Here is a 15556-nt window from a genome sequence, read left to right as displayed (position 1 = left end):
GACGGCTACCTGACTTGATATGTGTCGATATGTATGCTTTGGCAATGTATGTGGGTAACACTTTCCATGTCAATAAAGCCATGTGGGAGACAAGGCGAGAGAGTGAAGGCGAGAGAGTGAGAGAAGGCGAAAGAGAGGGCGAAAGAGAGAGAGAGAGAGAGAGAGAGAGAGAGAGGGGGTGTCCTACCTGTGTCCATCTCCTCCATGTTATTGAGGAAGTCCTCTGGGGTGGTGGGGATGCTGTAACAGCCCAGCCCCAGGCCACTGTCTGTGCTCTGCTCCCGTGAGTGCTGGAAGTGACCACTGTGGATCACATACATGACACACACGTCAATACACTGATCCCTTCTGTCCACAAACTGGATCACACATTACAGTTTGAAAGCTGAAAGCAGAAGACAGGCTGAGAGGAGAAGGAGAATAGAATAGCCAGGGGATAAGTGGGAGAGGGGCAGAGAGGAGAGGGGGTGTTGAGAAAGAAGGGAGTGAGAGGAGAGAGAGCAAGGAAGGGGGGGACTGAGACAGACAAATGAGAAGAAACAAAGGCAAAAGAGAGGAGGGATAGCAATATATGGGAGGAGTCAGGAGTGCACTTGCCTGTTGAGGAAGGGGTCGGCTCCATTGGTGGGCATGTTGCCCTGTGTCATGGGCTGGGCAGGGTTGCCACCGGGGGTGGGCACTGGTGCCATGCTCTCCGAGTCCATGGGCAGCTGTCTACACAGCGCCACCTCCTAGGGGGAAGCAATAGGCAGCAGGGGAAGGGGGAGGAGAAGAGGAGGAGAGGGGAAGGAGAGATTCAAGATTACTGAAACTATGTTCATTATTGTTCAAGAGCACATCATGTGCTACAGCACAACGAGGAGAAACATTTGCTGACTCTAGAACAGCGACAGAATCTGCTTCTTACAACTATTACAGAACAATTATCCAAGTAGTGTTTTTCCAGGCCCCAGGCATCAGTAGAGCATAATATATTAGTGAGTGTGTGAACTTCACAGCAATTATCTGATGTGAAGACACACACACACACTAAACAGTCTTAAAGAAAGTGGGCCACTGGTTAAGTAACAGGTGTGTGCTTTCTGATGTACAGGTAACCCTACCCAAACACACACACACACACACAGTTAGGCACTCGTACGGGATGAGTATCAAAGACAGACCTACACTGGTGAGACTAGGAGGAAGGGAGAGAGAGGGGACTAACCCTTGCCTGTCCCACTGCCCTGACACTGTTTCTGGGGTTGGATCGGTGTCAGTCTCCATGCCTCAGGCACTACTAACTTCCAGTGCACAGTCACCTGAGAAACACCAGATTGCCGTTCCAATTCACTTTGAATGGCTTACCCATTCAGCTGATGGGCTGTGTGTGTAACAAAATGGCTGTATATCTAAAGGGAAGGGGCTTTCCAGGCTTCTGAATACGGCTTTATAACAGTTGACAGGTGTGAGTGTGACATTGGAGCTGGATGGACTGAACACCACAGTGTATGGTAGTGAACAGAACGGTTAGAGGAGGAATACACCGGTCTATAGGGATCTATTTGCAGACAGTCAGACCAAAGCAGAGTCTAGGGGAGGACAGTGGAAAATAGAGACGCTACTGCTAAGGATGGGCCTTATTGGCACACCAAACACACCTCCCCTCTCCCAACCCTTGGCCAACCCCACAGACCCCAGGCCATTCAGTGCTGCTCAGTGCTCAGGGTGGGCCGAATGAGAGCCAAAAAGTTCTGGGTAAGATAAACACTTCCTGGATGAGGTCACTGGCTGGATCTTGAAGGCAGCCATTTTGTAAACAGACTGGTGTGCACATCTCTGACACACTAAAGGCTTCAGCAAGCTTCAGTTCGGCTAGCGCCGAACAAGTGTGCTCGCATACTCCCTTAAAAGACCTTTGCTTCAAAAACAATAGTACCGTTTGTCCATTTTGAGATGCCGTAGCCAGTATACATTTCCTCAAAATAGTCAAGAAAGGAGATCTTAGTCATTGTTTTAGGTGCAGTATTTCTCGATGAAAAAATGTGCATGAAAAGATTTTATTGAAGAATCCCTACTGTTGACCAATCACCGACAAATCAGCTACCGACTTCAGCTTACCTCAATAAAAAATGTTGGTGTGCCTGAACAGCCGAAAACCTGTCGAAGTCCAAAACGTCACAAAATGTTGTCGAACTCCTCTGAATTGTTTCTGCTAAGAAGCATACGGACGCCTTAAGAGTTCAGTGTGCTCTCTCTCTTTCACTCTCAATGTAAACACTGCTCTTAAACACTACCCTGCCTTCGTGTAAGTGTCGGAGTAGATGGTTTAAAACAGAGAGTAGCTAGTAGCTAACTCTTTTCAGCCACCAGGGGATGCTAATGTGCAATCCCCCCCAAATGCCATAAAAAGGCCCAAAGCATGCACTCAAAAGAAACTACTGTCGAGCTAGGCAGTCAATTTCCTGTCTTTCTGGGAGTCTTCGGGGAAACCCCCGAAGACGTGATGCGTTTGTTTGTGGCCAGTATGTATGTGTACATGCTAATGTGTGTTTAGCTTGAATAAATTGGGTCGAAGTGTCTCTGAGGAAATAATGACTGATTAGCGATATTGTGAGCAATAAACAGAAGAGTGAGACTTGAACAGGAAGACTGAGAACAGAGCAATCTCTCTGTCTGTGAGACCAAGGCCATAGGGGCAGACCAGACTGGGAAGATGAGGGAATGGGGGATGTAATATGTTTGTGTGTTATATGGCTTACTAGAAATACAGGGCTGTTGCTTATACTGTACTAGGCCACATCTACTTAACCATCACCTTTCTCTCATGATTAGAGCTTAGAGGACTCTTTAGCAGCTGGGGGTTATTGTTGAGGTCTAGATTGCCTCACCTGTCTCATGAGCTCCTCCTGTCGTCTCTGGATCCTCTCCCTCTCCAGCTGGATGCGCTGCAGCCTCATCTTCTGCTGGTGCTGGGAACTGACCCCCACGCCCAGGGGACTGGACAGGCTCATCATCCCAGCCTGGGAGCTCTGCTGCTGGGGGAGTGAGCCAGGTGAGCCTAAGGCTTGGGCCTGTTGGGGCTGCTGCTGCTGGGTGTGTTGCAGTTGCTGTTGGTGATGGTGTTGGGACATCACTGTGGAGGGAGAGACAGACCGGAGGGGGGGGGGGGGGGGTTGTTATTAAGGCTAGAAACAACAAACAGTGGAGGACAGAGAAAAAGGGCGAGAGGGTTATCTTGAGGCTTATAGTACTGTGATAAGAATGACTGCGCTAGTATGTACACAGTACTACTGCAGACATTTCTATCAGGTCTATTCAATCAGGTGAACAGCAGCTGATTCTGAACACTTTGAGCTCAGCTCACTTCACTAGTTCCACATCACCTCTTTTCACACCACTGCTCTGGGAAGGAGACAAGGTCCAGATAGTAAGTTAGGCTGGAAATGGATCCCCCGCGCATAGGCTACATGTATTCATTTTATTTCACCTTTTTTTCTTTTTAACTAGGCAAGTCAGTTAAGAACAAATTCTTGTTTTACAATGACGTCCTTTGTACATGTACAAAAACACCGTACGCACGCACGCACGCACGCACACACACCACACACGGACACAGATGTAAACTGTCGGCATAAACACTTCACATGTGATAGAGCTTGGTCAGGTTGTTTCTCGCTGTCAACAGAGCCTAAGCCACATACTTTAAAGCACACCAGCAATATGGATAGAATACTGCTCCTGCGCTTAAGAAGGGAAACCAGATGGCCAGGACAGACTAGACCTCCAGCAATAGCATCTAGACTTGGCTATTCCAGACAACAGACAAAAGGGGTCAGTAAGGTTGGTTTCAGAAAAAAAATAAGAAAAAAAAGAGAACATTGTTTTTGGGACTTGTCTACTGTCTCTAGTCAGATAAATATCAGCTCATTCTTTCGAAGACTGAATAATCACTATCAAGCAGTGATGAGCTGTTTTCTTTGTTACCAGCGGTCGTTAATAATTAGCCAGGCCCCTATGTCCGACTCGGTGAGCCCGGCCAGCTCAGTGACACAGAGTGAGAGGAGTGTAGCTTAACGAAGGCCAGGACAGTGATGCAGTGTTCCGTTTTCTGTCTCAGGACAGGACAGACACACGGTCGCCCTGCTCTCACAGGAACAACTAGACTGACAGAAAGAGAGAGAGAAATGGGGGGGGGAAGAAAGATGTGTGATCGAAGCACAACAAGCATACAGTATTTAGTTAGTGTACAGGACAGAGCCTGCCTTGGGTCTGGACAGAACAGGAGACGGAGAAATGTGATCATGATTTGGTCAGTTCATTCACTTGGTCAACATTATTCACACCTCAATGGAGGTCTTTAACTGCAGCTTCACCAGTATTTTTTCAACAGTATTGAATAAAAACTTGCTCAAACTTTTAATGGATTCTCCAGAGCACAAAGTCATTGTGTATGTGTGACATAAACTAATCACACATGGCATAAATGTAGCAGTAAAGGCCCGATTTGGAGCTGAAAAGGCACATGGCACAAAAAGCAGACAGTCTGGTGGTTTCAGTGTGGACAGACAGTCTGCTCTCTCTCCTTCACCCCATCTCTTTCCTTCTATCTCTCTCAGCACATCTGTTTCTCTTTCCCTCCATCTCGCTCTCCTTTGCCTCCTCTCTCTATCTCCTCCTCCCCTCTCTCCTTTGGCAGTTCAGTGTGCCTCTCTCCCCCCATCTGTCAGCTGGACCTGTAGTTTACTTGAAGTCTGGATGAAGAGCAAAGAAGGAACATACATAGTTTACCTAACCTCCTTTCCCAAATCACAACCAAATGGGTTCAACACAGACTAAAAGTGTGTGGGGAAAGTTTGACTCATGTAAGAAAAAAATGGTTGTGGCCTAGCTGTTATGCAATGTATGATTTCATCTTTCTTTCTATAAAAGCAACACATTTGTGGAACATAAGGTGTTCCTCAGAGCCCCTTAACGTACTTCACAATTCGGCAAAATAACCATCCATAATCGTCCTATTACACTCAATGATGTAATTCCCAGAGGCTCGATGCACGGCCATTTTGGTTCCAAAGCTATTCATCGCAACAGCCTTCACGTTTGGTGAAGGGGCCAGACAGGAAACCGTCCATTAGACATTCAAACATATCAAATAGATTATGCTTACAGCTATTAAGAGGCCTGGGCTAAAGTACATGACAATGATGGGAACATTTATTTATTATACCCTTGTTTTGTTAGAACCAAATAGCTTGAGTGGAGGCCCTAAGTTTGGATAGGGGCCAAACAGACAGACACACACATGCATGCAATTGCACACAACTCAGAGCAGAATTTGTAGGTTTGGGTCTGGGACAAGCTTATAGGGCAGGACACATCCTGTCAGAGAGTGCATATTGGGGCTGCAGAAAACAGACTGCAGGCTTTGCACAGCTCCACACAGCCTCAGTCACAAGTAAAATAACACTCCTCCCTCCTGTTTTACCCTCCTCTTCTCCCATGATCTCCCTCGCGCTTCCTCACCTCTCTCCCCTCACCTCCCCCTCTCTAACCTCGCCGATAGACTAGAGCAACAAGACGACGAGCCAGCACACTACAACCCCTCACAACTCTGTCACAACATCAGTAGAGAAATAGAGACAGAGAGAGATTGAGAGAGAAAGGAGTAGCAGAGAAGTTGGGGTCAAAGTAAAAGGGAGGAGGTAAGGGTGTTGAGAGAAAAACAGAAAGGAAGAAAGGGAGGCTGAGAAACGGGGGGGGGACCGTAGGTACCGAGTGGCGCTGCTCTGCCAACAAAGACCTAGTTTCGTTTACTTCCCAGAAACAGCATCAGCTAACACGTGGAAAAACTGACAAACTCAATAAAACCTCCACCATCTCCTGTGTGCGTGCGTTCGTGGGTGTGTTACATTTGATAAGAGACAGCAGAGTGATTTAATATAATATAAAAGGATATGTGGAAGTGACACTTGTAAGGATCGAATTTTGTGTGTATGTTTGCGTGTGTTTGTATGTGCATGCTTGCACGCGAGTGTGTGTGGTCGGGGATCAGGCAGGCTGGCAGCACTCACACACAGCCAGTATTTGGGGACAGCCTCTTGTGCAACAGGACCCGTTTGGGCGGCTGGCTGGGGGAATGAAAGACTAAAACTAAAAAGTAAATGCATTATTTTAAGGCAGTGCCAGCTAAAGATAAAGTGGACTATAAGTTAATGTTTTCCATATTCAAAAGGAATTTTTAACAGAGCAATTTAGTGTTGATATGTTCCTCTCCTGGATGTGTATACCAGTCCAAACAATTCCCATTTTAAAATCTGACACCAATTAACTCTCCTCTGTCAAAGAAAGCTTCTGTTTTGCCTCGTTGGTCTTACCTCATCCATCTAGGGACCGGACAACATCCATCTAGGGACCGGACAACATCCATCTAGGGACCTGACAACATCCATCTAGGGACCGGACAACATCCATCTAGGGACCTGGCAACATCCATCTAGGGACCTGGCAACATCCATCTAGGGACCTGGCAACATCCATCTAGGGACCTGGCAACATCCATCTAGGGACCTGGCAACATCCATCTAGGGACCTGGCAACATCCATCTAGGGACCTGGCAACATCCATCTAGGGACCTGGCAACATCCATCTAGGGACCTGGCAACATCCATCTAGGGACCTGGCAACATCCATCTAGGGACCTGGCAACATCCATCTAGGGACCTGGCAACATCCATCTAGGGACCGGGCAACATCCATCTAGGGACCGGACAACATCCATCTAGGGACCGGACAACATCCATCTAGGGACCGGACAACATCCATCTAGGGACCGGACAACATCCATCTAGGGACCGGACAACATCCATCTAGGGACCGGACAACATCCATCTAGGGACCGGACAGCATCCATCTAGGGACCTGACGGTGCGGAGGTTATCCAGCGCACAGAGCTCCTGGGTACTCTCCTGTTGCTCCCCCAGACAGACACACACGCCAAATCATAAACGCACCTCGTCCACGCATAAACACACCTCAGATACGACATCTCCCACTATTTCACTCACATCACTAACTAACACACAGAAACTAAAACATACTTTAGTTGAAATACAAGCACACAAATGCATACGTCAAGTACACATGCAAAATCAATCATCATGCAGGGATAGGAGAGCACTGTCAGGACAGGAAGTGACAATCACATGTAGAAAGCAGGAGAACCATTGGTCACTGGTGGGAGGGAGAGGCAATCATTTTTATTGGCTTTCATAAATCAGAGTTGGCACTGTCATTGGCTATTGGAATCAGACTTGGTACCCAGATAAGCATGTGATTGGGTTTCTCAGGAAGATTTAGCTAACTCTTGTCCAAGCAAAGCATTCCTCTAGCTTCTCACAGGCAAAGCTCAGTCCCAGGAGGCAACAGGGGGAAAGGGGTCAATGGTCAGGTATGAGGGATCAAGGGGCATGGTTTGATTAGTTTAATGCTAGTAATTTTGGGGATGAAGGGGGTTGGTTGGGTTGGAGGTTTGATCAAGTTGAAAAAGGTACCGATTTGGGGGATTTGCGGTCCACTTGCGGTCCAGAGGGTACTTACTGAGGCGAGCATCCACGCGCGGGTCGATCCAAGACGTTCTTTGCGTTTTGTGGTCAATGAAGTAGGTTTCTCCACTAGGGTTTTCAGCCTGCTCCCAGCCATCAGGTAGCTCTCCTGTTCACAAGCAGCAGCAACACCACGTCAGCCAGAGTACTTCAACTTTACCAAGCCTGACTGATGCAGGTTTCTTGTGACCAAATTTCATATCTTACAGTATGTTCATTTGATTGGACAATAAAGCTTTTGGGGGATTTGAATTCTTTGGAGCAGAAACATACTGGTGAACAGTAAGCTAAATAATTACAGTTTGACACATTTTCAATGTTTCTTCCTCAGTCACTCACCTTTTGTTTCATCAGGTGATTTGACTAAGAATACAGTCAAGGAGTTGAAGTGGAATGGAGAGGAGCAGAGTGCTTTCTCACAAGTTTCATGATGAGTCAACATGGCTAACAGTGGAGATGAGCCTAGTCATGACTAGAGCTAAATCTGAAAACGGCTGAGTTCACTCACCGAGTTGCCATGGGAGATAGAGTGTCAAGGGATGAGTGGGAGGTGAAATTCCACTGAATCTATTCTAGAACTACAGGGACAGTGGTCATGATCACCAAACGTAGTAGTGGAGAGATACCAGGTAGCTACAGTATATTTCTAGTCGTTTCTTAGAATCAGGTGTTTTAGTGCTGGTCTGAAACAAAACCCTGCACACCATCACCTCTCCAGAACCAGGATTGGTGATGATCACTCTAGATACCCGTACAAGAATCACAGCACTCCTCAGGGAGTAGACAGAATCGACAGTACGGGATCAAGACCTGTAACTGGCAACCATAGACCTGTGTGTTGTCTGTTAAAACCCTAAAGCAAAGTGTGCTAACATGTCCATCTGAGAGGAGAGAAGAGAAGAAAACAAAGCAGTAGAAAACAGCCATCAGGACAACAAAGACAAAGATAATTCCCCTTCAACAAAGACTGGGGTGTCCGGGGGGGGTGATGATCAAATCCAGTTTTGAGAGATAAAATTAAACTTGTGAAAACTTTCCATGGAAGATATGCACAAAAGTTTGAATTAGGCCCACAAGCTCCAGTCAGGATTAGTCCTGATGTGCTTTAGGAACATCCATCAGAGTTCATTTAAAGTAGGTGACCAGACGTCACCGGTTTCCAGGAACAGTCCCCGTTTTTGGTGGCCTGTCCCCAGAAATGTCCCCGTTTTTAACAGTGCATTAAAAACAGACTGCAAAGTGAAATTATATATTACGTGGCAAGAAAGACCAGGCAGCAGAGCCTACCGGTTGACGTCTCAATCGCGTTGTGCTCGTTTTGTCCAACAGAGGGGGCTGTATAGCTATAGCAGCTTCATTCACTCTTCTTCTACTAACTACTTGCTCGCGGCAGTGTTGCCAACTTAGCGACTTTGTCACTATATTTAGAGAGTATTCAGAGCCCTCTAGCCACACATTTTCAAAAAAGTGACTAGCAACAAATCTAGCGACTTTTTCTGGTGTTATTGGAGACTTTTGGAGACCCTGACGTGAAAGCACGTATTGTTCTTACTCTTCTCAACGAGCAGCGGGTGTTGCCGTGGGCCCCACCCCCATCCCAAAGCACTCACAGGCGGCCCAGTCCTCGCGCAGCTGCAGTCAGAGCAGGAGATATTCACCCCTCTGCCTCCAGGCTGCAAATGAATCGCGCATGCGGGAAGCCGCCGCTGGCTGATCCCGCCCTGGCTTACATAAAAATAAAAAATGAATTCACCTGAATTAGGGCCAGACTAGTTACCATCATTTTCTTACATTGCCATTGACAGTTTTTTCTATTGTCTCTTTTTGGTCCATTTAGATTGTTAATGTAGATTGCATACAAACATTTGTTTTTTTTATGTTATGGTTAAAAAATTTCATGTTTTACTGTGACTTGTTGTAGGCTCCTAAGTGGACCATAAGGTTAAAAACCAAAACAAATTAAGAAAACTAAACAAAAAAACAAAACAATAAAAAATGAAGTAAGTCCACCGGAGTGTCTCTTTTGGGACTTTTGCCAGTCCCAAGCTTAGATAAAGGAGGAGGGTTGGAATTGTGACATAAAAATAAAAAATAAAGTTCATTTGTAGTTCTAAACATATTTAGTTTTTTTTTTTACTCACTTTGTCTCTCCCACGACGTTATTCCTCTCTCCTACAACGTCCATCACAATTACATGCACATGGCCAATTATGCAAATTAGGTGATGACGTCATTTAGCAACTTCTAGAACAGCCAATAGCTACTTTCCTTACTGAGGAGTTGGCAACACTGGCTCACTCTAGTTTTAGAGAAAACTGCTGTGGAAAACTCAGCCAGAAGCTAGCAAGTGTCAAGTGAATCCACAATATCACCACAAAGTATTTTCAAGCCAGGTAAGTTACAATCGTTTGAGATACTAGCTAGTGATGTTATGTCACCATTTTTTATATAGGATATATGATCTGCTCTATAAGGTTTTAAATAGCTTATGTTAGCTAACATAAGCTATGTCGACTAAGTTATCTAGCTAGGATAGCTAGCTACTGTCATGGTAGCTAGGTAAAAAAAAGTTCACATGTAAACATGCAGTGGACGGGCTATTTTGAAAATATGATTATATTAAATGAATGCACAATTAATTATGAGAATATTTATTTGTAGATTACAATTTTAATGGTTTGGCATTATAATAAGTAGTGTGAAAATACATTTTTAAATTCTCATGGATAACATTAGCATAATGTTTTCTGTTAGAGTGGAGAGGAAGGAGAGGAAGACTGGATAGGAAGAAGAGTGAAAGAGGAGGAATGGTAAAGATATGATTACAGAGCCTGCCAATTTATTACTCCAAACAATGTTTTTGAGATAAAATACAAAAATGAGGCAAGCAATGGGAATCTGTTAACCAAAGTATTTTATCTAATAGTGTACTATTTATTATTAAAGATTGGAGAGGAAGGAGAAGGAAAAATTAAGGGAGTAAAAAGAGTGAAGCGAGGAGAGTGTAGAAGAGTGAGGTGGAAAGGTAAAGAGAGAAGGAAAGGAAGAAAGACGAGTGAAGAAAAGAGGAGGAGAAAGATTGGAGCAGAAGAAAAAGTTGAGAGTAAGAAGAGCAGACAGAGGAGGCCCTTTCCAAGAAACGGAAGGAATGATATATGGACAGCAGCAAGAAATAGGTTCACTGTTCCTATGCTTATTGTGAAGACAAACTTCAACCTCCCCTGCCAGGAGTTCATGGAGAAGCTGGCCAAAGACAGAGCAATCCTGGAGAAGATACATTCTTCTGAGAAATACAGATTAGGTTGGTATAAGTATATTATGTAGTTACCAATCACATCCTCTTATTTCTTTATGTTGTTAAGTATTTCACATACTATTGCCTGTTTTTTTAATTTTGCTCATGTTCTCTTATGCTCTTATTCTACCCAGACTACCAGGACCACTGAATGGCTGTTCAGATTGGACCGTTCTGTCTTGTCTGTAGTGTTTGTGTAATATAGTTGTTTTCTCTATCACAGTGAGCTTGTTAGACTAAATACATGAAACTGGAATTGTCCCCTTTTTATTTCGTAGATAATAACATTGGATATTTTAATGATATATTGACCGCCGAACTGGAAATGTCCCCGGTTTTAATTTCAGAAATCTGGTCACCTTATTTTAAAGTCGTAGGTTTAGAGTTTGCGCGCGTGTGTGTGTGTGTGTGTGACATCTCTCAAATAGAGCAGTGGTAGAGAGTAGGGAGGAGAAAAACATCCCAGTGACGTTTGAACAAGTCGAGCAGGGCGGTGTATATACAACTACTCAGGATGAGCGACTCCATTCATACACTCACACACTGGGCCACACACCCGCGATCCCGCTCCGCTCTGTCCTAAATTTCCTAGGTCTCTCTTTAAATTTTCCACCTGTTTGGTTCTCTCACTCTTCCTTTAGTTTACCCCTCCACTGCACACTCAGCCCATCCCTCTCCAACTGCAGACACCTTTTTTCCATGTCATCGACTAAAATGGCATAACAAAGCGCACACACACTGTACTGAAAGAGGCAGTGGTGATGTTCTGCAGGCTGAGCCAGGTGGCTGTGATATGGGTTAGCTAGGTCTATTAGCGGTGCTAGCTAGGCTAATGCTAACGTGAATGAGATTAACCAGTCAATGCCAATCTGTGTTATGAAGGAGATGTCAGGCTCTGTCAGACTAAGTGGAGCATAAGAGGGTGGGGAGGGCTTCCTTATCTCTCCACCTTCAACACAACAACATGCCTCTCTCAGGCAACACAGATCCTGGCTTTTGGTTGGTTCACACACATTCTTTGGTGTTATTGTGGAAAGGGACTGCTCATGTTATTGTGGTAGTCCCCAGGGTGAAAGACGTCATTGGTCAGATGGGGGTGGGTTCTACTATTATGGGGGTGGGTTCTACTAAGTTAACATATGGAATTGTTTTAAGGTGGTCGTACCATGGATCATTTAGCTATTTTATTAAGGAAGGTATAAAAAAAAAATACAAATGATTTGATAAAATTACTACTATAGCCCATAGAAATGCATTGAATAACACATTCATAAAAAGGCAAAACAGACAGTCAAAAAATGTATAATAAGAAATAAGGTTTTTGAAGTGTCTGTTCTATACATACATACGACCACCTTAAAACAGTTCCATATGTTAACTTAGTAGAACCCACCCCCATAATTAATTAGCTAAAAATAAGGGCTAATGCTGCATTGAATTTATTACCTAGGCTAGGGCATCTATCTACAGTATATGAGATAAGAAAGCTCAGGAAATATATTTTTGTGGACAAATATTTAACATGTTTTGTTTGTTGGCACAAAATTACTTCTATATTTCCATTCCTTTTTTAAACAGGTACTGGGGTTACCTTCAGACTCGGCCCATGATACGGGGGGGTCGATCGTGTTTGTGAGAGTTCGTACCCCAAACGGTTCGGACATTACAGACAGAAGTTGGCACATCGACGGTACCGACTTCAGACGAGTTCCGTGGAGCAAAACGGAGATCACCATCGTGTTCGTGATATGATCACTCTATGGAAAGATGAGACTATTGGGATGATCTAATAAACAGTGCTGTAGCTCTGCCACTTTCCACTGCAGATGCGGAAGGCTGACATAGGTGGCTGCGGTAGATTGAGACGCAGTCCATACAACAACAAAAAACATCTAGTTTAAAACAGGCAGATTTTGATGGGGAATTTTTTATTATGTTAGATTGACGCTCAGGTGTTTCAAATCGACTCGTAAAGATTAATATGCATAAGTTTCGAACTTATAGTCTCGGTCTTCACTCTTAAGCAATACGCACATGCTCTCCGCTGGCCTCTTCTCCCTTCTTGTGGGGTCCCTGGAAAAGCAAGACTAGAATAGCTTAAATGGACATATTTTTTTAGCATTTCTTCTACTGATAAGAGGGATGCAAGCTTGCTCTTGTTTGCTGAATGTTAAATACAGAAGCCAAAAGAACCCACGGGGAAATGAGAAGACACGCTATAGCACAGGGTTACTCAACTACTATTTGAGAAGGTCCAGTGACACAAATTTCCTAGGTGGCAAAGGTCCGGAGGGATATCGGCGTTATGGTACAGCGTAGTAAAATACATTAAATGAGACTAAGGACTTTAATTACAACTTCTTTAGCATGTAAACGTGGAACATTGCTGAAGAACAAAAGTGGTTGCATAACTGTCTATGAACAAAGTGCACTCTGAACCATTGTACATGGGCCTTGAATTCACTTTTTTTTATTATTATTTTGAAATAAAGTGCATGTTTTCTGGAGAAGAAAGGAGAGTTGAACAAAAATAATAATCTGAATGCACAGAACGTCACTGTGGGCCATGCAATATTCATGTATAAGTCATTCTGGGCCTTGCCATTGCATCAATGAGAGAAATTTCGCTTTGTCTCCTGCCAATGCTTTGAACGTAGGCACAAATGGTGTGAGAGCAACTCTGAGACACCAGTGCAGTTGTTCATTGGTGAGCCTGGTGCGGTATTTGTTTTTAATTAAGTTGGATTGTGGAGAAGGCTGATTCACAGCTGTATGTGGAGCCAAACATGGTCAGGATGTATAATGCCAGTCTCTTGAGAACAGGAAAAATCAGTTGCAGGCACCATCTTTCCCCAGAAAGTGACAGCGTCACAATCACCAGCCTGCTCCTTCAAAGACACATTTTCTTGCAGCTCAATCAACTTCATTTCAGTAATGTAACATCTACCCATCTGAAGATCTATTTTGCTTCTTCTGACAACTTTGTTGCAGTGTTATCTGTCGAATCATCCACAGCTAATGAAATGCATGCTGCATTCTGAATGGCCTCATCAAGTTGTGAAGTTAAATCTTCAGCTAACATTTCAGTTCTCTTCATTGCAGTGGAATATGACAGTGGGATCTGTTTGATCTTTTCCCTGAGCTCATCCTTTTGTTTACCTCCAAGCAAGGTGTCAGCAACTTCACACATGCATCCTTTTATCATCTCAGCATCTGCATTTTCTTGTGTGTGTTTTCCCAAAACCAAAGCTATCCTCAGTGAACACTCAATTGCATGTTGTTGGGCTGTCAGGGAATTGACAAGGACATTGATGGACCACTCATATTGGGATTTGAGTTGGTTAATCTTGTTTGTTCTCACCTCCGTGTTCAGAGGATACGTCTGATCAAATTTACTATGCCTGGTGTCATAATGGCGCTTAACATTGGCACTTTTCAGTAGAGCTATGGGCTCACTGCATATCAGGCACATTGGTTGTGCTAGTTGCGGGGAGAATGAATAAATAAATAAATACTTTTCCGTCCACTCGTCTTTGAATATACGGTTTTCAGAGTACATCTTTTTTTTAAATGTTTAAACAAGCCATATTAACAAAAGATACTGGTAACTAAGCTCCTATGTGTGATATTAACAATTGAGCCGCACTTTTTCTGCCTGCTTGTCCCAAGGTTCCGCAGAGGATATTTGGATTGATGTGATTGGGTAAGCGGCCTCTTGTATTTGCATATAACCACGCGATTGTATTAGATGGGGCACTAGTAGAGGTGGGCGTTGCTTCGAGAGAGCGCGAGAGAGGTTGCTGAGAGGCCGTTGCGCCCGGTTGATTTTTTAAAGCTGTCTAAATATAATTGATTGACATAACAAAATGCGATGTTGTCCGGTCCGGATTGACCCTTCTCTGGGTTCGGACCCGGACCACGGTTCGCCAGTTAAGTTTGGCTGCTATAGCAGTTATTTATTCAGACGCATAAACATTCCATCTTCGTGAAGAAAAGAAAAAGCCGTCTGCATCTTATTTTAGTCCTATATTATTCAAGCATGTCATTACAATGAAGATAAAGACAACAAAACAAATGAATTTACCTGTTGAGCATGAGGAAGGAATGAAGGTAATACACACGTCGCACAACATTAGGGGAAATAGTGTGAAAGGCAGGTTAATGCGTCAGCCTACTAATTATAACGTTTTAAAATTGGCCTATTATATTTCAGAATTAAACTAATTCACTAGGCTATAATTGTAACTTTGTAGGCCGCATGTCCTGCACCAGCATTGCATGTTCTCTCCCAGCTTCATGGTTTGAATGAGGTGCATAATTCCAGTCCATATAATACAGTATAATACAATAATACTGTCCATATCCAAAAAGATTACTGGAGGTTGTTTTATTTATTTACCTAAGAGAGCATACGTCGATGAGCTTTTATGTTATTCTGTTGTGCGTAATGTGCGGTGGCCTACAGCCTATCAAAAGTACGCCTATTGAATAACGGCACAATCATTTGGGCTTTATTGGGCTTGGGGCTTGATGTAGGGCTCATCTGGTTTTAGGTAGCATCAGCCTTGAATTTTCATGCCGATCAAAGCTCTGATCAAAGTTCTAATCAAATCTAGACATTTGCATATATTTTAGAATTAAACTTCCAGTTTTGGCGGGAAATACCAGGTTACCCGGCAG

The 15556-nt window shown here is 44.0% G+C and overlaps 1 protein-coding gene across 5 annotated transcripts in view; it reads right to left on the bottom strand.

Moving 5' to 3' along the window:
• Positions 1 to 15556, bottom strand: part of LOC106583953 (WW domain-containing transcription regulator protein 1) — a 95591-nt gene that overhangs the window by 3149 nt on the left and 76886 nt on the right. For 2 of the 5 annotated variants that reach the window (XM_014168664.2, XM_014168668.2), the window contains exons 3-6: positions 7577 to 7690; positions 2871 to 3115; positions 598 to 731; positions 188 to 303 (exon numbers count right to left, since the gene is read on the bottom strand). In XM_014168664.2, the coding sequence (XP_014024139.1) occupies positions 188 to 303; positions 598 to 731; positions 2871 to 3115; positions 7577 to 7690 (609 nt within the window). The remainder of the gene's footprint in view (positions 1 to 187; positions 304 to 597; positions 732 to 2870; positions 3116 to 7576; positions 7691 to 15556) is intronic. The other 3 variants (XM_014168665.2, XM_014168667.2, XM_045706424.1) reach the window with 3 other exon arrangements.

Source organism: Salmo salar, chromosome ssa23, assembly GCF_905237065.1.
Source record: "Salmo salar chromosome ssa23, Ssal_v3.1, whole genome shotgun sequence".
In the NCBI taxonomy this organism is placed as follows: domain Eukaryota; kingdom Metazoa; phylum Chordata; class Actinopteri; order Salmoniformes; family Salmonidae; genus Salmo; species Salmo salar.
The sequence above is the reverse complement of the archived record's forward strand: the minus strand, read 5'-3'. Positions and strand labels throughout refer to the sequence as shown.